The sequence below is a fragment of the Dipodomys spectabilis genome, unplaced genomic scaffold, assembly GCF_019054845.1.
Source record: "Dipodomys spectabilis isolate Male_0828 unplaced genomic scaffold, ASM1905484v1 ptg000297l, whole genome shotgun sequence".
Lineage (NCBI taxonomy): Eukaryota > Metazoa > Chordata > Mammalia > Rodentia > Heteromyidae > Dipodomys > Dipodomys spectabilis.
Window position 1 is genome coordinate 11,470,332 of NW_024870974.1, and position 26,574 is coordinate 11,496,905.

The window sequence follows — 26,574 nt, forward strand, 5'->3', positions numbered from 1 at the left end:
AAATTCTTTACTGTAAATTCTTTACTGAGTTTCTTTCCCCTCATTTGATCAAACCTATCTTTCCCCTTCTCTTTCCTATTGACAGAAATAAGCAAGAAAATATATTTGAAGATAGTGGGGATAAGTCAGTTAGAAAACAAGGAAAAAAGATGATTTTTGAGCATTATATTGATGTATTGCAAGATAATACGCTGAGAAAAAATGTTTTCTTCTCAAATTGTGGTAAATTTAGGGAGCATGTTTTGTGTTTTGCCTTGGAGAATACATTGTTTCAACCACATAATTGTTGCTTTTCTTCTTTCTTTTAGTTATTATCATTACGTGTGTGTGTGTGTGTGTGTATGTGTGTGTGTGTGTGTGTGTGTGTGTGTGTGTGTGTGTATGCACACTATGTCCTAGTACTGGGCCTTGAACTCAGGGCCTGGGCACTGTCACTGAGCTTTTCTCCCTCAAGGCTAGTGCTGTACCCCTTGAGCTACAGCTCCACTTAGGGATTTTTAGTGGTTACTTGGAGATAAGACTCTCATGGACTTTCCTGCCCAGTCTGGCTTTGAACAGCGATCCTCAGATCTCAACCTTCTGAATATGTAGGATTACAGGCGTGAGCCACTAGTGCCTGGCCTTTTGTAAACTTTTATATCGAAGACAATAATATGCAGTGCTGCTGCTAAAGTATCATTTCAGCAACTCTAAATTATAAGTATTGAGGAAGCACTGAAGTCTACACAGGGTATAAGCAAAGATTGTCAGATATTTTTAATCAAGAACAATAAACAGAAAATGGAAACTTTTTCTCAGTGTTTTAAGATGTCTCGAGAAATGGTTTTTATATCTCATATGTGGAAGCTAGATCTAAAATATACTGGGACATGATAAATTATACAGCACTCTAGGCATTCATACACAGTGAGACCAGCCGAGGACATTCTTGGGCGGGGGAACACAAAGGCACAATGCCCCTGTGCCTTTGATCATACAAAACGGTATTTATCAAAATGGACTCCGGGAAATGGAAATAAGACGTGCTATTTTTTTCTTTCCCTGACTTTTCTTTTTGCCTTGTTTGTTCATGTATCTGTGTTGGTGGAGGTAAGAGGAGGCACCGGAAGGGAGAGTCAAAGGGTGAACAAATGCAGCAGGGGTACTCACTAAACACTCCATTGAAAATGTAGTGGATGGGAACAGGAGGGAAAACAGTAGGGCAAGATACGGAGTGATATTTTCCAAAAAGAAGTGTACTCATTACCTGACTTATGAAAGGGGAACCTCTCCGTATATCACCTTTATAAAAACAATGAAAGCAATTCTAAAAAGGTATACACACATAGAGAGAGAATATATTCTGTTATTGCATTTTTTCTACGACTTCCTATTACTTGGAAAAAAAAAGCAATATATGCTGAAGTCAGACTCTTAGAAAAAAATATAAAATAAGCCTTAGGTATGGGTATTCATTTACTTATTTTTGAGATGGGGTCTTGCTAAGTAACTCAGGTTTGCTTTGAACTCTCTACCCTAGTTTAGTTCCCAAGTGCTTGGAGGGCAAATACATGCCATGGAGCTCAACAGCTATTTGATTTTAAAATTTAAATGGAAAGGTAGTTGACATCAAAAGGATGAACTTAATGACACTACAAATCACGGGTAAGCCTCTTACAGATTTTGAGGATTCAGTGAAGTTGTTTCTCAGGCAGACCTCAGTGCAGGAGGTTCAGAGGGTGGCTAAGCGCTTACCATATTCACTGTCATAGAAGATGATGAATTTCTGCCAGGCGTACTCCGTGACCACTCTCAGGATAACGTCATTCAGATACACAGGTGGACGCACAGAGAGGGTGTAATCGTCATTCCTGTTGCTGCGGGTGAGCCCACAGCCACTTCTGGGGGTCCCCGCTGTGGATCGCTGGATGAAGAGGTGAGGGATGTGCATGGCATCGGCTAGAGACTGGAGGGACCCCGCGGACGTGCAGCCAATGGAGCTGACTAGGGCCAAGATGCCTTGATTCATAAGTTCGCAGGCTGCAAAGAGAACACAGTGAGGCAGTCATTAGGATTTTTATATATGTTTTCCCTCCCTCTCTTTTCTTCTTGAACAGCAATAAAGACTTGCAAAGCTCTGACTGGACTGTGCCAATTAAAAGGAGGAGCCAAAGCTCTGTATGGAGAGATCCTCAAATTACAGTGTTGTTGGAATTTCGTTTGAGAATCCTGTCCATATTTATTAGCTGTGTGAATTACTTAGCGTCTCCTGACTCGATTTAACTCTCTGCAAAGAGAGAAAAATACAATACCCTCTGGTTAGAGTCTTGCCCAAATTAGAGATGAAAGTTGTTTCATTATTATGCTAAATAATATCTTAACTGTTTATTAAAAAACTCCTAAGCAGGGTTTTACTTAAGAGCTTCGATGATTTATTATTTAATGTAAAAATAAGAAGAGTATCTTAAAAGATACAGATTCAATTTTTAGATTACAATAATTACAAGTTGATTGAGTAAATATAACTTGGGATATACTTCCACTAAAAAGTCATGTTTAAAATTGTCAAATGAAACACTGTTTCATTTCTACATTCTTATCATGGATAAGATTACAAGAAAAGTTTCTATTTAAACCTCCAGATTTGGAAGGATTAAAGTCCCAAAGAAAAAGTGATATATCAAATACACATGGTAGGTAAATTTGCTTTAGCAAATTCCAACGAATAACATTAGAGTAGTTTCCATTTACTCACCATCAGCTATAGTCTGAAAGTAGTAAGTGTAAAATTCCAGAAATGATCTATAAGATTTATACGGTGTGCCATTTTGGGTTGCCTGAAAACCAAAATCTCCAAAGCAGGCTGAATCACTTCTTTATCCATGCTACTGGGCTGTTGGTTGTTTAGCAGCCATCTGTCAAGGTGGCTTAGAACTTGTGTTTCTGTGAGAGGTGAAGAGGAGCCTAACACATTGTCACACTGCCTGTGTTCATCACCTACTTCAACTCAGCAAGGGGACATTGTATCACCTCAATTTCAATGAGAGGTGTAGAGAGAGACCATGTTCACATCACTTTTTAAAATAATATGTTCTTATGCTTTCTATTTTCTTATGTCATTATTTTAATCGTACTGTGCTCATTTCATAAATTAAACTTCATCATAGGTACAAATAAATGTGTAGGGTAAAAAAGAAAAACAAGTATGATAGTTGGTACCAAGTACAGTTTCTATTTAATTTACTAGGGATTTAGGGGACTGTTCTACTTCCTATTAAATTCTGTTTGTAAAAAAAAGAATATTTTTCCTTCTTTTGTAGCAGTGGAGATTGAACCTAAAAATCATTGATTTGTTTCAGTCTTATCTCAAGTCTTTTGGTGGTTTTATTTTACTTTATTTTAATTATTTTATTTTATTTTTGTGTCATTACTGGGGCTTGAACTCAGAGCCTGAGTGCTGTCTCTGAGCATTTTTGCTCAAGGCTAGCACTTGCTACTTGAGCCAAACATCCTCTTCCAGCTTTTTGATAGTTGGAGAAAGAGTCTCTCAGAATTTATAGCCTGGATTGGCTTCAAATCACAATCCTTGGATCTTAGCCTCCTGAGTAACTAGGTTACAGGCATGAGCCACCAGTGCCTAGCTTAGATTATTTTTGAGATAGATTTTGCTTACTTTGATCTAGATGGCCTCTTTCACCCAGGGAACTGGGATCACAGGCATATGGCACAATTACTTATCTTAAAATGAGTTACTTGTACATGAATAAATGTGTTGTTATGTGGACAAGGGCCTCATATCTAAAATATACTTAGAACTCAAAAAACTAAATCCCCCAAAAACAAATCCTCCAAGAAACAATCCCCCGATTAATAAGTTGGCTAAGGATTTAAAGAGAAACTTCTCTAAAGAGGAAATAATGGCCAACAGACACATGAAGAAATGTTCAACTTCTTTAGCCATAAAAGAAATGCAAATCAAAACAACATTGAGATTCCACCTCATGCCAGTTAGAATCGCTATAATCAAGAAATCAAATAACAACAGATGCTGGAGGGTATGTGGCCAAAAGGGAACCCTACTGCATTGTTGGTGGGAATGTAAACTTGTTCAACCACTTTGGAAAGCAGTATGGAGATTCCTCAAAAGATTCCACATAGGGCTTCCCTATGACCCAGCAATCCCATTTTTAGACATTTACCCAAACGATGACAAACAAGGCCATCCTAAAGGTACCAGCACAACTATGTTTACTGCAGCATTATTTACCATAGCTAAGATATGGAACCAACCCAGATGCCCCTCAGTAGATGAATGGATCAAGAAAATGTGGTATATATACACAATGGAATTCTATGCCTCCATCAGAAAGAATGACATTGCCCCATTTGTTAGGAAATGGAAAGACTTGGAAAAAATTAGGTGAAGTAAGCCAGACTCAAGTTTCCCTTATCTGCAGTAACTAGTATATGTCTAGGATAAGCAGAAGAGGTCACAGCTATGTACATATGACCATATAATCTGATGCTAAGCAAAATGAACGCCAAGATAGGGGGACACAAGAGATTTTATCTTCCTTGTTGTCCTTTTTAATGTACTTATAATGTACTACGTGATTTTTTTTTTTGTTTCTTTGTATGTTCTTCCCCCATGGTACAACCCTTGTTGTCACTATATTTAATTCCAGTGTCCTGCATCTTGTATATACATTTTTCTAATTTGGGGAGGGGAAGGGAAATAACAAAATGCTGAAATAAGGATACAGGACGACCCATTGTAACAATGAGATGTACAAGACGGTATGTTGAAAATGAACTTTACAACTTTGCGGGAGAGGGGGGAGGGGAGGAGTTGGGGAGATGTGGAGGAAATAGATAGTAGGGGGAAAAATAAAGGAGGGGGTAACAATGCTTGATAGGAAATGGACTCCTTACCTTGCTCATGTAACTGTAACTCTCTGTACAGTATCTTTACAATAAAAATATATATTAAAAATAAATGTGTTGGATGTAGATTACTGTTTGGTATTACCCATCTTGCTGTACAGATTGTGCTTAGAAAGACAGTCTACCTTTTGCAGGAATGCCATCTTGACTGTTAAAAGGGTGAGTTCTTTCGCGATTCAGTTGCATAGAATGTACACATCGGTCCATTAGGCAGAGTGTGAGAGCCAACTGGGAAGATCAGAGGACCCCTCTGTGTGCTCCCCTGCTTTCTTCTATAAAAAGAATGCAAGCCAAGGACTTTGCAATGGCACATTTCTTTTCCACTGATTTCAGGCTCTGTGATTTATCCCGATTATGCGTGCGTGCACACATTTCACATCCCTACATATAGACCATCTTGAGCAGCTGGCTGGCTTTGTGGCTCCAGCTGTTGGAGATTTTAACACTACCAAAGATGTTTGGAGGTTTTTCTCATTGCCAAAAGGATACCTGTTGTTTTTTTTTTTAAATAGCACTTGTGATCAGAAACTTGTTACAGTCCATTTTGGTCGTTCAGTAGTTATGGACATGAAGGTGGCTAAGGAAATGTATACATTTTTAAGTGGAATGACATTCACATATACTACCTTGTTTTGGTTCTGAAAGTAAAAAGTTTATCTCTTGGTCGGGTGGTATGGAAGTGGTTACAAATGAGTCAACTGAAGTATAATAGACTCTGTGGAGACCTCAAATAGCACAATCTTTTAGAAAGATTAGGTCAAAGCCCAACAAACTCAACATTAGGAAATAAGTACATGCAAGAGGAGAAGATAGAGACAAATGAGGAAGGTAAACCAATTACAGGGGAGGTAGGGGAAAATGCAGTCAGGAACTCATTGTGTATACCAACAGGATTTTAAAAGTAAGGGAAGGGGTAGGTCATTGTCAGGAACTGGAAGGACTTAGAAAAAGTATAAAGTGAACTAAGCCAGAACCAAAGAAACATAGGTCCCATGGCTTCCCTTATTTGTAATAATTGGTATACATCTAGGATAATCTTAGCAGGTGAGCGGAATAGCTTAATAGCTTTCTACATAGGACCATATAAGATGATGCTAAGCAAAATAGACTCCAAGACATGGACACAAGAGGTTTTTCTTTGTTATTGTTGTTGTCAATGTGCTGCATGATTTCTTTTGTCTTTTGTGTTTTCCCCCTATGGTTTATCCTCTGTTGTCACCGCGTTTGTTGTCCCTGGGTATTGTATTATACGTTTATCTGAAGTAGGGAAGGGAAGGGGGACTACAAAATGGCGAAATGATGGACAAAGTCGGAACTTATGCAACAGCGATACTCACCAGACAATATGTTAGAAAGGATCTGCACAACTTAGCAGGGGTGGGGAGGGTGGTGGGGAGATTGAGGAGGGAAAGAGGGAGAAAATGAGGAAGGGAGTAACAAGTTAGACAAGAAATGTACTCAGTACCTTATTTATGTAACTGTAACTCCTCTATATATCACCTTGACAATAAAATTAAAATTTAACTAAGCGGTGAGAATGTTGAAGGGGGTAATACTGATCAAGAGCCATTTTATTTACAAACTTCTTTGTTAAATGGCACCTCCTTTGTATAACTACCTAAAGGTCTCCTTTTCTTAAGACAAACAACATTACAAAATCTATAATATATTTGGAAATGGTTTGCTTGTGATTGAATGCTCATTGTTAACTCAGTGAAGGATTTTTGGATAGTATCATCCTTCCTAAATGCAAATATTTTTTGTTGTTGTCTTTCTGGCTTACTGTGATTCCTTTGTTTTGATATAACTTGGTTTGATATAAGAGTAAGAAAGATGTGAGAATTACTTCCCCCAGGAATCTGAGCCAGACACCCTCCAGATAGCAATGACATATATAATTTTGAGATTATGAGCTTGCATTGCAAATACATTTCCTTTGGAAGCTATTGATTTTTTATTTTTTTTTGGTGGCTAACACTTTCTTATTATCAATACAAATTTATTCTTGTTCCAGTAACAAAGCTGCGTTAAACTGTGGGAAAGAGAATTAGGTTGAGCTCTCTATTTTTGGAAAATTAAAGATTTTTTTGTTTGCTTAATACCTTGATATGAATAAATTCAAAAAATTCCAAGTGTCCTCAGCAGATGTATTTTTCTCTTTAGCAATATGTTCAAAGGCAGGTAAAGTTCACATTTAAATTATACTACATTCCAACAAGAAATGATAAAAGATCACCTTGCCTTATAAGTCATGAATTAAAAATTCCTCAATCAGAATGGATTCAAATGAATTTTTACAGAATATAGAAAACGTTCATTGCTTACTTGAAACAGAACTGAAATACATCATCTGTTAGTTGTGTGTTAAGTATGTGCCTTTAGTACTTTTACAGGGTAAGTTAATTATAATTGACATAGCTATTCAGAAGTTTTAAATTCTTGATACGGTATGCTTTGAATTTATTTTAATTTCAGCAATGTTTTGCTCCCTATTCTGCTTTGAAACACTTTCTTTCCATAACCTGCAGGCTCATAAAATGACTGATTTATCTGAAGTTTTGTCTTCCCCATTCTGTCTGCAGAACAGATCACCAGCTAATGGACTCTATGGCCCCCAAACTTCCAGAAGACAGATGGGTGCAGAAAGCTCTACTTGGTAAGATTTGATCTTTATCTTCACAATCTCAGCTAGCAAAAAAGTCAAGGCTAAATATAATTGCGACAAAACTGATAACCCAGGTCATATTGTATGTCTGCCTTTGAAACTTTTCCCCATCACTTGATAGAAATCCTCAACATTCAATTTTACTATTCTTAAAAGCTAGAAGAAAGAAATGGTCAATGTTTCAGGATACAGATAGTTCAACATTTCATATTGTATACACACAAAACATTATACAATATATACATATATGTAACAAAACATTATTTGGTGGTCTAAGTATTTCGGTTTTTAATTTTTATATGATAACTAAAAAGCAATAAAATTGCCCTGCTTTATTTTTTTTATTGTGAAAATACTGTACAGAGGGGTTACAGTTACATGGGCAAGTACATTTCTTATCAAGCATTGTAGCCTCCTCCTTTGTTTCCCCAAATGATTCTTTTAAATGAGTTTCAATATTTTGTAACAAATTTTGCATCATAAAATATGGATACAATATTACCTCAAAGATACAGAGAATCATGTGTTTAAATTTGCAAAAGAGAAAGAATGACCAAAAAAATGGTATTTTTCATTTATCTCTCTTGATTCTGACCATCATTGCTAGAACTCAGGGATCACCATTCCTTCTTTCCTCTCTTCTCCACTTTGACTTGCTTAATGCATACCATTAATTTCATGTCCTAAATATTTCTTGAGATGATTATCCTCAAATATTCACTGTCAGTTTCTTCATTCACCACTAAAACAATTAATAACTCTCCAAGGCAGTGTGATCTCACAGGCCCTATCTTAAATTGCTTGTCATCCATGTTGTAGACTATTTGCTTTTCTAAACACATCCTTATAGAATTGCAACATATGAACATCATCAACACACAAATGATATACACATACATAAATAGCTATGGCTATGACTGACTTGTGCCTGTCTGTCTGTAACATGCACATGTTATTCTCAATAGCAATACCTTTCAGACCCACTTAGTACCTGAGGAGAAGCACCCCTCTTTCTGGCCTTTCTTCTTGTAGCTCAGAGAGCTCCATTAGCTCTTGCAGGACTAGAACTCCTACCTACACTCAGATAGTCTCAGGCTGCCTCATCTTACTTTAACCACAAGTCCTCTTCTATTCACAAAGTCAACTTTTCTATTTCCTCTTCTTGGAGCACCATTTCCCCAGACATTCCTTCATCATCTTGCCTGTAGGGAGTCTGTTTCCTGCAGCTCCTTCTCAAAAGCATCCTTCTTCCTCTCCTGGGCTTCTGATTTTCCCTAACAGTTATCATCTGCCATATTTTACATATGTTTCTAGTTTCACTTTTTTGTTGTTCTCCTCACTAAACCACAGCAGGAGATTTGTCTATGTTGCATGAGGCTTTGTGCCCCAACCCTAGAGTAGATGCAGATGTGTGTCTGTGCCAGATGCCAGTCTTTCATGGACCATTGAACACACAGTCTCATCCCCCGGCTTGTGGGATGTATGGTGGGTTAGTTTTGCCAGACTTGACTTTGAGACACATAGGAGATAGTGTGAGCATCTTTCCTTACTCAAATTGTCCTCTCCGACTGATACAAAAGATTCCTAAAGGGACTTGAGAATAATAAGCGGAGGAAAATGAGAAGAATTTGCTCATAACAAAGGACTTGTTTAGTATTCCCTATGCACTCTATTTGGAAATTTTGATGTGCTTCTCCGGTAATAGGATTAGCATATGTAAGCTCCATGTGAAGAGAGATGTGTTTTCTCTTATATTCAGATGTGCTTAGCATTTAGAAGACCTCGGTAAATATTTCTGAATGTGTCGGTCCAATGTAATATCTAGTAAGTTAGAACGTGTGAAATAGAAATAGTATGGTCTTTGGAAGTGTTTGCAGTCACAATGTGTTGAGCGATCACGTAGGTGCTTAGTCTGTACACAGTAATTCTTGATTTAATGGATTTAAACAAATGTTTATTTTTATTTGTTTTCTTTTTTATGTAAAAAAGAGTGTATAGAGGGGTTACAGTTACATGAGTAAGGTAATGAGTACATTTCCTAGCGAGCATTGATAGCTCCTCCTTTGTTGTTCCCCAACCATCCCTTCCCTCTCCACCTCCCCAACTCTCCCCTTCCCCCAAGTTGTACAGTTCATTTCAATGTAGTGTCTTGTACATCTCATGTTACAATGGTTAAACCTATATCTTTATTTCAGCATTTTATTATTTCCCTTTCTCTCCCCAAATTAGAAAAATGTATATACAAGATGCAGGGCACCAACATCAAATACAGTGAAAACAGGGGTTATACCATGGGGAAAGAACATACAAAAGAAAAATAAATCACATTTCAAATAAAAAGCACAGTGCTGGAGGAATATCAATATCAAATTTCAAACTCTACTATAAAGCCATAGTAATCAAAACGGCTTGGTACTGGCACAGAACAGACCTGAGGAACAATGGAATAGAACTGAAGACCCAGAAATGAACCCACAGACCTATAGCCATCTAATCTTCAATAAAGGAGTTAAAAGAATAGAATGGAAGAAAGACAGACTCTTCAGTAAATGGTGCTGGCAAAATTGATTAAATATCTGTAGAAAACTAAAGCTAGATCCTTATATATCACCCTGCACCAGAATCAACTCCAAATGGATCAAAGACCTCGATGTCAAAGCAGACACTCTGAAAACATCACAGGAAGGAACAGGAGAAACTCTAGGGCTCCTTGGCACAGCCTGAAATTTTCTTAATAGAGACCCGGAAACACAACCAATCAAAGAAAGGTTGGACAAATGGGATTGCATGAAATTGCAGAGCTTCTGCATGGCAAAGGACATAGCTAGCAAGATCAATAGAAAACCCACAAATTGGGAGAAGATCTTCAGTAGCCATACAACAGACAAGGGTCTCATATGTAAAATATACCTGGAACTCAAAAAACTAAATCCCCCAACAAAAAATCCTCCAAGAAACAACTGCCCGATTAATAAGTGGGCTGTAGACTTAAAGAGAGACTTCTCTGAAGAGGAAATAATGGCCAATAGACACATGAACAAATGCTCAACATCTCTAGCCATAAAAGAAATGCAAATCAAAACAACATTGAGATTCCACCTCACCCCAGTTAGAAGGCTATAATCAAGAACTATAATAATAACAGATACTGGAGGGTATGTGGCCAAAAGGGAAACCTACTGCATTGTTGGTGGGAATGTAGACTTGTTCAACCACTTTGAAAAGCAGTAAGGAGGTTCCTCAAAGTACTTCACATAGAGCTCCCCTATGACCCAGCAATCCCACTTTTTGGGCATTTACCCAAATGATCACAAACAAAAGTATACTAAAGCAACCCAGCACAACTATGTTTATCACAGCATTATTCACCATAGCTAAGATATGGAACCAACCCAGATGCCCCTCAGTAGATGAATGGATCAAGAAAATGTGATAGATAGATAGATAGATAGATAGATAGATAGATAGATAGATAGATAGAGATAGAGATAGAGATAGAGATAGAGATATAATGGAATTCTATGCCTCCATTAGAAAGAATGGCACTGCCCCATTGGTTAGGAAATGGAAAGACTTGGAAAAAATTATATTAAGTGAAGTAAGCCACGCCCAAAGAAATATAGGTCCCATGGTTTCCCTTATTTGCAATAACTAGTGTAAGTCTAGCACAAGCAGAAAAGGTCAAAAGCTATGTAGATATGACTATATAAGATGGTGTTTAGTGAAATGAGCCCCAAGATAGGGACACAACTTGTTTTCTCTTTCTTTTTGATGTCTTGGCAAGTGAACTCAGGGACTTGTGTTTGCTCCTGCTTACATAACTTTCATTCCAGAAATATAACACTAAGAAGTTAGCCTGAGTAAACCTTATCAATATCTTTGCAGAAAAAAAAGTTCAAGGTCAAAAAGGATATCCAAACATGTTATCAATTTTTCACTATTCTTGGCTTTGTTGTTTACTTTCTTTCTTTCTTTCTTTCCTTCTTTCTTTTTCCTTCCTTCCTTCCTCCTTCCTTCCTTCCTCCCTCCCTCCCTCCCTCCATTCCCTTCCTCCCTTCCTCTCTCTCTTTCTTTCTCTCTTTCTTTCTTTCTCTCTATCTTTCTTTTCTTCTTTCTTCCTCCCTCTTTCTCCATCCCTTCCTCCATCCATCCCTCTCCTCCTCCCTTCCTTCCTTCCTTCACCTTCAACTCAGAGTCTGGGCACTGTCCCTTTTCCACTCTAGTGCTCTAATATATGATTCACACCTCTACTTCTGGCTTTCTACTGGATAATTGCAGATCTGTATCTAGACTGCCTTTGAACTATGTCTCTCTGATTTTAGCCTGATGAGTAGCTAGGATTTGGGTATAAGCCATCAGGTTTCTCACTACCATTTTTGCCCTGTCATCTGCCTACCTCTGCTTCCCATATAGCTGAGATTATACGAGTGCACCAATGCATCCAGTCCAAAATAATCTTTTAATAATAGTTGTTTTAGATCATTTGTGTGAAGAAATCTGCTTTGGGTTTAAAATGAATACCACAATTTTAATGTAATATATTCATTCTAATTGATTATAAGAATTTAATTTTTCTTCAATCTTTACTTTAATCTGTGGCTTTGGCTTAATGGAACTTAAGGCACCTTATTAGCAGGAGGAGCTAGATCAGTTACCATTCACATGCCACCCATCACTGCTACAGTTATACTATCACTTTTTGCATAGCATAAAGTGTACATGGATTTTTTTCTCATTTTCTTGCTGCATATCCTTGTTTTACTAATAATGTCCTCCAGCACATTTTTCAGAAGCATTTCTGTTTCTTGGAGAAACAATTGTCCAAGTGCTTTCTGGTGAAATATAGCACAGTGCATAAGGTCAAAAACACTGTTTAATAGTTTGACGCCTGCTAGCAGAAATTAGGAAGTGAAAGGTGATAATTCCTGAAAAGTAGAGCATAAAATTTGTGACATTTTTTCAAAAGACAGCTTCTCACAAAGGCACATAGAGACTTTTTTCTCCAGCACATATATCTAAATATTTATAGATATGCATATATGTATATCACACACAAACACACACATATGCTCACCCATACATATACATAGCGCTGGTACTAGGACTTGTACTCAGGGCCTGAACACTGTCCCTGAGTTTTGTCTTATTTTGTTTCTCAAAGATGGAACTATACCTTGAGCCACACCTCCACTTCTGCCTTTTCTGCCCAGGCTGGCTTCAAACTGTAATCCTCAGATCTCAGCCTCTTCAGTTGGTAAGATTACCATCTGAGCCACCAGTACCAGCTCTTTCATATTTTTTAAGCAGTGTTGTGTGATGGAAAAAGCTTATATGTAAATTATTTGTCCTTATTTTCCTTGTGTGTGATTCAGGTCAATGCGAGGAAAACAGTGTTTCTTCTAAGGGGCTGGATAAAATTCAAACACCAGCTTTACATGACAAGCTTCCTAACCACTGACATCATGGCAAACATAGATTAGCTCCCCAACTACTACCTAGAATCTGTTGCTTTCAAAGAAAAGGGCAATTAAATGTATGAGCTCTGTACTCCAGAGAATTCAGTGGAAGGGAAGAATCCTTATTTTTAGATGTGAACCTGTTTTGTGCATTGAGCAAAACTCACTTTTTCTTTTTGAGCTTTGACTAAAGGTGGTTATTAGATATCAGGGTTTTAATATATCTCCCTAGAAGGTCGCATTTCTCTCTCTCTCTCTCTCTCTCTCTCTCTCTCTCTCTCTCTCTCTCTCTCTCTCTCTCTCTCTCTCTTCCTTTCTCTCTCTTTCTTTCCTGATACTTCTGACTAATCCTTCTTCATACTCTAACTTAATTTGTTATATTTTAGTTATTTATTTTCTATTTCTTCAATGTGAGTTTTTTCTTCACTTTTTCCCATGCTGAAGTTGACTGCTACTACAAGCCCATTCATTCTTTCAAGATTACATGAAAGGAAGACAATATGTTTGTTTTTTTAATATGCCTATTTGAAAAGTGTTCTAATATTTTGGATAGCTTTGAATGTTTTTGTTTTGCTGCTGTGAATGAGTTGAAAACTCTTTTAAGGAAAAAATGAGTATTTGTAATAAAACCATTTTCTAATATATGTGTGTATATGTGTGTGTATGTGTGTAGACCACTAAATTTAACCCTTTTTCTTTTCACTCCTTCCTACCACAAATAAGAAAAGTAAAAACTTTCACATAATTTATTAGTGAGAATTTCTTTTTTTTTTACTTTGGGAAAGAAATTAAGTTTCATGGGGTTATATGTGAAAGAAGAATAGCTAGAAATAACCTTACTTATGATGACATTTTCCCCATTGCCATTCCATGAGATACAGATCATTTTACACTTAATAGCATGTACTGTGACATGCTATCCTGAACTTTCCCAATGAACCGTATCTATAGAAATTGTTTTAATGAGAGAAGTTCCACTGACAAAGTGCTCTATCAGGAAGGGGCAGATGAGTTACAGTTAGACAGTATCTAAAAAAATGCTTCAAGAAAAAGGGAATAAGTATGATGGAAATTTTAGAGGAATTTTTTCTTATCAGCTATGGAGCTTGAACTCTGGGCCTGGGCGCTGTCCCTCAGCCCTTCAGCTCAAGGCTAGCGCTCTCCCACTTGAGACACAGCACCACTTCTGGTTTTCTGGTGGTTTATTAGAGAGAAGAGTCTCATGGACTTTCTTGCTGGGGATGGCTTTGAACCATGATCCTCAGATCTCAGCCTCCTGAGTTCTAGGATTACAGGTGTGAGCCACTGGCTCCCAGCTAGAGGAAATTTTGAATCACTACTGGTAGAGGAAATGATTGCTAGCTATGTTGTGTGTGACCTTTGTTCATACTTCTGGAAAATTTGAATACCATAAAAGTTCTTCAACTTGAGCTTTCATTATACAATTCAGAAATTACAATTTCTTGTAATGATCCTATTTTGCATTCTTGGTGATTTTATTTTATTTTTTTTACTAGATTTTCTAACAGCAACCAAGGCAGTTTTCCAACATGGGCCTGCCTGGACTACATGCCACTGTGCTTGGGAGGGATGCAGTCAAGTAGTTGAGCTCTTTTGCTCTTCCATGAATTCATTCCCGGGAATCAGCTAAAATAATTAAAGCTATCAGCTTGAAATGTGCTCTCATGGCGAGCAAATAAACCTGTACAAATTGTGGATGTCCTTGAAACATCTTGCTTAGGAGTGGGATGATGCCAGGACCAAACCAAAGTCAAGAGCCCACAAATGAGATAGTCTTTAAAAGATCAATTATAGTGATTTAATCAACTAGGCCTACATTCTCTAATGATGTGTGGAGCTTACTAGAGTTGTTTATCAGTGAAGTGAAAACAGAAATGGAATGTATTAATCGTATGTCAATACATCTGTGTAAAGTTTAATGCATTTTCTTGCCTATATCCTTCACTTTTACTTTGCATAAGTAATAAACTATATATATATAATAGTAATATGATATGATTTGGTGAGAGCAACTGGAAAGGAGTGAAAAATAAAGGAGACTGTTGAGGCATGAGAATCAGCCTAGTATTTTATATGTGTGTGAAAATAGCATAATGCAAGCCAGGTGGCTCACACCTGTAATCCTAGCTACTTAGGAGGCTGAGATCTGAGGATCATGGTTCAAAGCCAGCCCGGGCAAGAAAGTCCCTCTTATCTCCAACAAATTACTCAGAAAACTGGAAGTGGTGCTATAGCTCAAGTGGTAGAGTGCTCACCTTTTGCTGAAGAGTTGAGGGACAGCACTCAGGCCCAGAGTTCAAGCCCTATAACTGACAAAAAAAAAAAGCATAATGAAACCCACAAAAAAAAAAACTTTTAAAAAAGTGGGGAAGAGTGAAAGGGAAAAATGTAAAAGAGAAAAAGGGGTTGAATTTGATCGTCATATTTGTATGAACTATCATAATGAAACCTCCTTTTACACTCAATTTATGTCAATACAAATTTCCAGTTCCCCAGATAAAGCATAAATAAGATATACTCTCTGATTCATTTCAGTATAAAGAACCGAATTTTTCCCCCAAATGTATATTGGAAAAGATCAATAAAGTCAACCCAAGCTTATTCTTCAATTTGTACAAGGTGCTTAAAAACTGCAGAGCACTGATTGCTTACTTGGGCCCACGAATCAACTAAGAGCAGGAGACAATGCTTGACATTTCCACCTCCCTTCTGTGTGTGTGTGTGTGTGTTTGTGTGTGTGTGTGTGTGTGTGTGTGTGTGTGTGTGTGTCATAGTCTCCAAAGTAACTTCACAATCATTTGGGAAAGAGAGCACAAATCAATAACATCCTTACTCAAGGGACCAAAACTAAAGAACAGCAAAGCTTTGTGGGACAGACCAGACCCCAAATGATGACAATTACTTAAGCTGTGCTCTAGAGCAGAAGTAAACATCTCATGGGAATTGGATTGATACCCTCAACTGTTGACAGTACTAATAACTTGTCTGGAACCTAGGAGAAAGAACTGAGTTAATAACCAAGCCTGGCCTTGACCAGGATGATTTCTAATTATGCATAGCCCGCTATACCTGCTCCACATTCTCTGTCTATGAAAGCCTAGAACTGACAACTGTATCGTGCAGATGGCTGAAGATGCATGAAATGCTGTTATCCAATGGTAGGCTCCCACAATGCAACAGATCTCCCTTCTCTGCTCTTTACCATGTCTCTATTTGGTATATAGGGATGAGTGGCTAGATCTGTCTGATAGGCAGAACTCCTGAAAATTGGACTTAGCATGTCAAATTCCAGTTTCAAACAGAGTCATTATGGAACCATTGAAAGCAATGATAACTATTTTGAACATACACTTAGCTAAGTCATGAATGTGAAGCATCTTAGTGGAAGAATAACGACCAGAATGAGAATGTTGTAGAAATGGATTTGAAAATGGTGTAGATTTCATTTCCTTTCAAGTTTTTGATAAGTGGAAAAGTATTCCCCAGTGCCGGGAATGAATGAACAATCTACAAGTTTGTGTCAAGCTAATCTTTAATTAATAATTAACAAGAGAGCTTTTTACTTTGATCAAAACAGTGTAGGGACATCCACTGTGTCTTCTGAGTTCACTTATTTGTCAAGGAGACCAGACATGGAAGGGATGGCTTAGAATAAAAGAACCTGGCTGTGAAGAGAGAAATCTAACACTCCACGGAACTTAGAGCTTGGAACTAAACTCCTATATTGGGCAGGGAGCTCTTAAGTGCTGATACAAAACTAGCATATTTCTAAAATTGTAGCCAGTCCAATATATTTTTTAAAAGTCAGTTATTTTTTTGAAATAATCATTATGGTGGCATCTTACATTATTCTTTTTTTTGTTTTTTAATTAATTTTAATTTTTATTTTTTGTGAACATATTGTACAGAGGGGTTACAATTACATGGGCAAGATAATGAGTACATTTCTTTTTTTTTGTCGGTCGTGGGGCTTGAACTCTGGGCCTGGGCACTGTCCCTCAGCTCTTCAGCTCAAGGCGAGCGCTCTACTACTTGAGTTACAGCGCCACTTCCATGAGTACATTTCTTATCAGCATTGCAGCCTTACACTATTCTTTCTAAGCAGAAAAAATAAAATTTAGGTAAACAGAGACTTATAGAAAACTGTTAGTCTTGCCTTTTATTCTTGCAATGAGGGGGAAAATAGAAGAAAATTATATGACTTGACAATTTATTATTTTAATGCAAGAGGGCCAACATTCTCGAATGTTCTATAGTATGTGATGTTGTATTTAATACAAAATATAATACATGTACATATTAGTATACAAATGTATATTACTTGGACTATATGATCTGATATTATAGAACATCATGTTAAAACAATAATATTTAATTAAATACATTTTTAGATGCTGTAGTATGGTGCTTAGGGATAAAACGATGTTTATTTTTAAGATTTTTTAATAAAGGGGGCTAGGTAGCCTAGACAATATTTGCAAGTCCAGTTCATTTATCTCTAAAGTACAAGAAGCAATGTTTAACAAGTTCGTTTTGAACATTAAAGAGACAGTCACTGGTTTTATAAATGCAAAACTCTATGTAATAAAATTGCATCCATTTCCAAAGAAGGAAATATTTATTGCAACACCAATAGCACCATCTGTAAATTTTTTTCAGCTGAAGATAATCCATTAGCAAGATCCTAAGGATTATTTCTTATCATTTCCCAAGATCATTTCTTATATTCCACTCTATAAATCTGAATACTTTAGGACTTAGAATGTTAAAGTGAGAGGCAAATAAGATTTGTTCACAGAGTTAGAAAAATATGAACGACACATTTGTTACTATGAGTCAAAAGTTCTAATGTGTATTATAAAATGTGATGGCCAAGTATCTATTTTCTGTACATAATTTGCTGTGTACTATCCACTAACAACATGATAATTAATTACATGTAGGAACAGACTGTTTTATGTATAATGTTGATGATCAGATGTGTAGACCCTGGATGTCAATCCCTCTAAATTAGGGGCATCGTGAAGGGACCATAATTGCAAAGTGCAAATTCTACCATAGTGAATGTTCTAGTGTGTTTTGTTTTCTTTTCCGTAGGCATCCCACAGAAAGCTTTTGTACTTCAAAGTGAAGGGAATGTCAAAAGCCAAACCCTCACTGCTGCTAGTCTTGGACTTGAAACAGCCGGTAACATGGGTACTGCTGCGATGACTTTGGGGTCTGCTCTTTGAGAATAACAATGCCTTCACCACAACTAAATTCTTTGATTGTATAAACTCTTCCCCAACAATGTGTTTTACTGAGAGAGACATATGCCATTTTAAGTGGTACTTTTTCAGATAGTCATGAGCCACCTGAGAAAAATACTAAGCCAAATCTAGCTACACTGATCATTGATCATACGTAACACTGTTATACAAATCACCTCCTTTTTTTAATAGGAAAATATACATTTTTTTTAGCATCAAGGTCAAATTTCTTCCTTTACATGTAAATTAACTCTACAACTACCCAAACATATCAAACACAAAAAAATCTTATTAGGTTTTACTAAAAAGTGAGATGCGACATCTCTCCTCTTTGTCTCAAAATGCGGTTGGCAGATTTTAGTTACATTTTCTTGAATGTGAATGAAAGGATTAGGACAAAAAATATTGTGAAGAATTAGAGTCAGAGATTAAGTGAACATTCTGTTCATTTTATCAGAGGAATAACAATCATGTTCTTCAATAAATTGGAATCTCCTACTTCTGATCACAAAGATAATAAAGGATAAGAGATATGTTTGGTTTGATTTTGGGGTGTGTGTGTGTGTGTGTGTGTGTGTGTGTGTGTGTGTGTGTGTGTGTGTGTGTGTAGGTCTTTGTATGAATCCGAGGACACTTTTATGTACACTTGATAGTTTATATTTCTATTTCTTCCTCTTAATTTTTTAATTTTGGAAAGTGTGAATAAGGTAAGAATCATTTCATTGTCTACCACCTAGTTCAATGTATTTATGAATTATATTTCCAACTTTAACATGTTTTTTTTTCTTTCTATGCTTAGGGTATCTAAGAATTTCCTATTATACTAATGGGAACACATTAATCCAAATTCTCTTTGCAAAAACTTTGTTAGACTGGATTATAGTTTGTAGGAAGAAGAGAAGTAACAGTAAATCTGTAACTGCCTTAGTATTTTCTGGGAGGCAGCAATGTCCACTATAACAATCATCATAATGGAATTCCCAGTTGTGAGAACCATTTCTCCAATTTTTTTTAGTGTAATTAGCTTAGTATTGGTTAACACTGTGTGCAAATTACCATAACATCTATGGGTTTTGGATGCAGTGGACTGGAGTCAGAAGCTGTCATATAGTTTTGACCCCCAGTGATTTCTTAACACTCAGAAGGAAGGCCACACATACTGTAGGTGCCTGGCTGAACAAAAGTATATCTGTGCAGAATTAACAATGACTAATTCCTGCCTTCTCCTTTTGGTTCATTATGAGCACCTACAGCCCTCAGCAATTCCAAACACCAAATAACAGAAATGCCAACCTACTTCATTAGATCTTCATGGTTTTCTATAGAACTTGATTCTAGCTTTTAACATAGATGACTTTTAGAAATAAGGGTATCTACCTAAATATCTATGTCAGTGAGTGGGAAACCACAGTACTATTTCTTGCTATTCAAACACATTGTTTTGTAGGGCTGTAGCAGGGAGTCAGAAATCTCTAGTTACAGGTAGGAAGAACTGGAGGAGGACAAGCTAGAAATCCCATTTCTTTACAGTTTGAAGAATCCAATTTTTGTTTTCTCAATAAAGAAAATGAAGTCAACATAGCTATGACAACCTATACTGAGGTGGCTTCAAATTGATGAAGCCCAGGGACAAACGCTGCTGCTAACCTCATTAACTGGGGTGTTTAAATGCTGTCAAATTACAGACACAGAGAGGTTTACAAATAAATAGAAGCTGTTCATGCCAAAGCAAACTCTCTTCATCAAAATATCTAGCTGTGTTTTGACTACACAGAGAACTTCCTATAGACCTTAATTTAAACTATAATCAGGAGGAGGGGGAAAAACACTCAGGAAAGAGTAAATTCAAAAAGGTAATTTGTGGGCAACTTGAATTCTATGTGAAAAAAGAAACAATAAAAGATGGCTGCAAACCAGCTAACGGGTAAAAGAAGATATCAATATAGAGATGTATCATGCTCATGTAGCCAGTGATCTTGCCTTTTCCAGAAATGAGATGGTACTATTTTTAAAGTGCAAAGAGATAATACTTCTCAGAGATTGAAAAAGGTTGAATAGTTTTTTGACTAATAGAACTATTTCTCTCGGGGCTGGGTAGGTGGCTCAGTGGTAGAGTGCTTGCCTTGCATGCATGAGGCCCTGGGTTTGATTCCTCAGCACCACAGAAGCAAAAAGAAAAAAGCCGGAAGTGGCGCTGTGGCTCAAGTGGTAGAGCGCTAGCCTTGAGCTGAAGAGCTGAGGGACAGCGCCCAGGCCCAGAGTTCAGGCCCCACGACCGGACCCCCCCCCCAAAAAAAATAAAAGAAAAAGAAAAAAAAAGAACTATTTCTCTCATTTATCTTTACTAGGCATAAAACCAATGTGTAATTAAAATTATTTTTTATACAAAATGCTAACCAAATTAATATTTGTTAAATCTACAATCAAAACTTATTCGTGTGTGTGTCTGTGTGTGTGTGTGTGGCAGTAAGAGGGCTTGAACTAAGGGACTGGACACTGTTCCTTGGCTTCTTTGCTTAAAGCTGGCACTCTACCACTTGAACCACAGGTCCACTTTGAATATTTTTGTGTTTAATTAGAAATAAGAGTCTCATAAACTTTCCTGACTGGGCTGGCTTCAAACTGAGAACCTTCTATCTTGGCCTCTTGAGTAGTTAGAATTACAGTTGTGAGCCATGCTCACAGGCTTTCAGCAAAATATATTCTAAACATGGATCATGACATGAAAGTATCAAAATTAACCATCATACAACTGAACATAATTTAATTCAACAATCAGTCAAGTTGTCCTTATCTACTGGGCAATTTGATAATGTCTGCATATATATTATACATTATATCTCATATAAATACATATATATATAAATAAATATATATGTATATTAGTACTAGGATTCAGGAGTGGCTGGGGTGGCTAGGGATGCTGTCCAAAGTGCTACAACACAGGCAGTACTCATCAGCTTGATAACAACTTTCAATGCAGGAACTTTCCTTCCTTCTCCCACACCACTAAGAAGCAGGTAGTTCAAAAGGGAGCTGTGATGATATAAGAAACATGGCCTTGATTGTCTACACAGTTTGACTTTCATCTCAGTCATTAGTGAAAGTTGGAGAATCTTACTAAGTTGTCTTTTTGCCAATTGGAACATGTTAAGGTGTAATTCTCATTTACCTTAATTATGTTTCTGCATTTCAGACATGACTTGGAAGTCTTATCAAATGCAAGAGTGCACCCTGCATTAACCTGATTGATATATTTACATTACAGATAGTTGCCCCTCAGGAAACGGAAATTACTGAGCACTCCTGGGGTCTCCTGAGATTGGTTGTGCTGTTTGTTGAAATCTTGTAAGATGATTTCTTTTTCCTACTATGGGTTCAAAGTGCTATGCAAATGATTATACATTGTCATCCCAGTTTGAATACACTGTCTTTTTGCTGAAGTGAAAATTGCTAACATTCTGATACCAAAAGAACTCAATGGCAGCAATCTCCTTTATAATATAGCTATTTGAATACTCGAAACACATATAAACTCCATTGGGTAATGAAAAACACTTATTTGGAGCAAGTCCCCAAACACACTTTCAGTTAGAATAATTCAAATAATTAAAAATTATTTATGTGATTAAATTTAAAATAATTTTAAAATAAGGATTTTTAAAAAATGAAATAATACATAGAGTATATAGTGTGTTATATAATACATACTCTCATATATGTATATTATATATATGCACAATATATGTTACATATGGTATATATTGTATATTGTATATGTTATAAGTAAAACATTATAGGCATATATGTAACATATTATATATATATATATATATATATATATATATATATATATATATATATATATATATATATATCTTTGTTAACTCAGAAAGACCAAAATATGTGTTACTTAAGTATAGATTGTTCTTATGTTAGAAAGTAGTAATTAATATTGAAAAATTATCCTAAGGAATCTGTCTCTCAAACGTAACTATTCTGTCATAAACACATCACAGATTCTCATTTCCAATTCCCTTTGACTCATCCTAAGTTTCCTCCTTAATTATACATGGCTATATCTCCTTTACCTTTCTGTGGTTATTTAGATTGCTAGCCACCACCAATATCTCACAAAACTTAAAACATTCATTTTCGACTCAACATTTATCAAACCATATCCAGTATGCTAAACACAAACCAACTTTCTCTTGTAATCATTCTGGTAACAGACACTTGTGTTTTATCTGGAAAAAAAATCAGCTAAAAAGGAATGTTATGATTCCAGTGACTTCACGCTGTGAGTTATTTTCATTGCAACCATTGCAAACATAGGAAAATTCAGCAGCTAGGTGACAGATAGGAAATGTAAGGCAGCAAATTCCATGTTTTTTTCACAATATGTGGCCCTAGAAAAGTAATTACTCAGTAGTTTGAGGTCAATGAGGCATGGGGACTTCTTAAGCCCAGATCATAAGGTTGCAAATGTCTTCTCATCTGGTTCCTTTGTTTTTCTGTGCAGTTTGCTTTTTGTGCTGTTTGTTAAAATGGATGTAGCCAATGATAGTAATAAGAGTGTTTTATTATCGGCTTACTCTAATGAGCTTAGACCCAGAACTATTGCTTGAAAACTATTAGTATAGAGCTATAAAATCCAATCCTCTTTACTTGCTGCTATTTTCTTTCTTGCTGAAGTTACTTTTCAGCTTTTATAGACTCTCGAGTTTTCATATTCTCTCATAAACTGTTCTAATCCTGGGTGACATTAGCACTTTTCAGTTTATCCTAAAAGTGAATAATACCTCACTACTGAATAATACAGTAAGAATAAGCAGCAGTTACAACTGGAAAAAAGGTAGGAAGGAGTAAGATGTGACAGAATTCTGCGTTCTCTTCCATTATGTTCTTTAGCATTTCAGAATATCATGCTTTAAAGATCTAGTTTAAGTCTCAATGGAGTCTTCATATATGCCATTCTCTTTCTTTTTTATTTTTATTTATTTATTTATTTTTGGTGCTGCAGTAGAGCTTCCATTTGGGGACCAATTTTTGTCTCTGAGGCTCCATACACACACCTGAGCTATACCTCAACTTCTGCCTTTTCTTTCTTTTTCTGTGCTAGTCCTGGGGCTTGAACTCAGGGCCTGAGCACCGTCCCTGAGTTTTTTTGCTCAAGGCTAGAGCTCTACCACTTGAGCCACAGCTTCATTCCTGGCTTTTTGGTGCTAAATTGGAGATAAGAGTCTCACAGATTTTCCTATCCCAGTTGGTTTTGAACCACAATCCTCAGATCTCAGCCTCCTGTGTAGCTGAGATAAGAGGCATGGATTAAGGGCACATGGCCATTCATTCATTTATTTATTTTCTGATTAATCTATTTTTCTAGTTAGTTTGAACCTTGATCTTCACCTCTCAGGCTCCTGATTTAGCTAAGATGATACCTGGAGCTCTCAGTGCCTGGCTCCTGAGGGATTTTTGAGCTCCATACTATTTCACTTGGGAATAGAAAGTAAATATAAATGATCAGCATGCATCTTTTGGTAAACCTCATAAAATTGTAAATAAATTCCTGTGGTCAGCTATCTCTTAGCTGCTAATCGGAACCAATCGGTGTACAAATCTGACCTCCATAAACCAACCGACATGGCTGGAACATATGTTGCCTTTATGTACCACAACACTATTCCTTCTTCATTTGGGGGGAGGTTTGATATACTCTGTTTTGCATAACGGCCCATCTGTAGCAAATCTACACCCCTGCAGGTTTCCAAACTGCTCTGAGAGATAAAGATGTCACTACAACACATATAAAGCTAGGTGGGACCTTAATGACTTCAGGAGTTGATGGCATCATTAAAGCAGCAAAGGATTCACAAAAGCAGCATGCTGTAAATTAAGGGTACAATTCAAAAGGTGACGGTGGCAGAGCTAGGATCATAAACAGGGCTTTATTTTTTTTTTATCATCTGTTCTGAGAGGAGACCACACTGCCTATGAGTAAGAGGGACAGACAGCCTGTAGCTAAGCACTAGCAATGTCAGAGAATACATAGAATGTGTGGTTTCCTAAACGAACAAAACAAAACATCTTAAAATTTTACTACTCAAAAGAATGGAAGTCTATGGTGGTTGTTTGTTTACTCCTCCGGAGAAAATATAATGCTGGAAATTGATTCATTTAATAAAAAATGACTTAAAAAATGAAGAATGGATTGTACAAAATTGTCAGCTTCTTTCAAGTCAAATATAGACACACACACACACACACACACACACACACACACACATTCACATTTTTCACACTGGGAAAGAAAGTGTAAGAAAGATCTTAGCCAGGTTTGATTTAGGTAAGGTATCAAATTGATGATCAATTTTGTAAAAGCTACTTAAAAAAAAAACTGAGTGGGTCAGCAAAGGATTTACAAATTAAAGGTCATTGAGTGGACTGCTTCAGCTATGCTAGAAATTTCTGCATCTCTGAACTGTGGAGAGAGACACTGAAACGTTTGGTAGGATTCTAGGATTCTAGGAAAATCAGGCAGCATTCAAAAATCCTCATTCTATTGTGCAGAAGGAGTTGAAAAGAAAAACCAGAATGGAATAATAAAACTCTATCTTTTGCCATCTTATGTATTTATACAATGTATATTATTAATATACATTAATAATATATAATGTATATTATATACACATGTATGTGTATATATGTATATATAATATATAATACAGTATATATACATAATATATAATGTATATTATATATACATATATGCACATATATGTATACTATATATAATACATTATATACACATAATATGTAATATATATTCTGTAATATTATTGTATATTATTAATTATATTATATTATTATATATTATTAATGCATATTAATAATATACATTATATATTATGTATATATACATATATAATGTATATTATATATACATACATATATACATATACACACACATATATATATATACACACACATATTCTATATACAATATAGAATCCTAACAAAGTCCTATACAGTTGTCTTTAGTTGCATGGATGAGAGAGTTAACAAGCAACAGTATTTGAATTTTAGATAACAAAGACAAACTTGGAGACGCAGTCCGGGACGAAGGAGCCAGACGCAGCGGACGAGCGGATTCTACTCAACACCAGCAAGAACCGACAAGGAGCGGACAACTTCATCCTGCACTTTGCAGACCAGAGACGACCCGAGATCCAAGACTCCGCGTGAGTAGAAGCCCCACTTCCTCACTCCTCTGGGAGCAGAGGAGGGAAGGCCACCCCTCCCCCCCCAGCACCGGTGATCTCCATCTTGGATACCGACAAAGCTCGGAGGAGCGGCTAGCTCCAGCTCAGGCCTTGGAATAGAGCTAGTCATTTGGCAGGTCACAGGAACTTGGCGGCGAGGTGACCTCACAGACTCAGTTCCATCCAGGGAGGGATCGCCCAGCTCAGGCACCAGCCACTGGAGTAGCTCTCCTCACTGGGTGGCCAGAGCCAGAGGCTGCCCCTCCCTCTAGCAGCCACCACAATCAATTGAAAAACAGAAACCCTGAGAATGGCTCCAGGCTGGGTGCTGTGAGTTTTTTTTCACAAAATAGCCCCAGGGAAAAGCTACTGTTCGTTGAAAGGCCTCAACTCTACCCAGAACCTAGCCTCATCACTGCATCCCCCTCTTTTGTGATTCTCAAAGCAGATCACCCTCCCAGTAAACTAACCTGGGAGGGGGATCTCAAAATCTTGGATAAAGCAGAGCATTTTCCTACCTGTTCCAACAAACTGACTTAAGAAACCAATCAAGCCACAGGACCTCAAGCTGACCAGAGACTCCAACCAGACTCTGGTTACAGACAAAAGGGAGATACAGGACTCTTCCCACCCCTCCCAAAAAAAAAAAAAAAAAAAAAATCAAAGAACTTTTTTTTTCTTCTTCTTCTTTTCTTTTTTTCTTTTTCTTGTTTTGTTTTTTTTTCGTTTTTTGTTACCTTATATATATATAAAAAATTTTTTTTGCTTTTCTAAAACTTTTATTAATCTTTAATTTTTGCCTCTTCTGAAAAAATAATTGTTTTCCATTAACTTTTTTTTTTTCTCCTCTTATAATTTTTATTTTAGGAATACGTGAATGTGTGTTTTCTTTTCTTTTCTTGTCTTCTTTCTCTTTTTCTTTCATTCTTAATTATCTTTTTGTTTTTTTTTTTCTAGCTCTACTGAACATCTGTTCTTTTCTTCTCACTTTCCTATCC

The 26,574-nt window shown here is 36.7% G+C and overlaps 1 protein-coding gene across 3 annotated transcripts in view; it reads right to left on the reverse strand.

Moving 5' to 3' along the window:
• The window catches only part of Grid2 (glutamate ionotropic receptor delta type subunit 2), a 1,058,508-nt gene that overhangs the window by 546,292 nt on the left and 485,642 nt on the right, over positions 1-26,574 (reverse strand). For 2 of the 3 annotated variants that reach the window (XM_042701886.1, XM_042701885.1), the window contains exon 3: positions 1,735-2,019. The exons of the other annotated variant lie outside the window; for it this stretch is intronic. In XM_042701886.1, the coding sequence (XP_042557820.1) occupies positions 1,735-2,019 (285 nt within the window). The remainder of the gene's footprint in view (positions 1-1,734; positions 2,020-26,574) is intronic. 3 annotated transcript variants of the gene reach the window in all.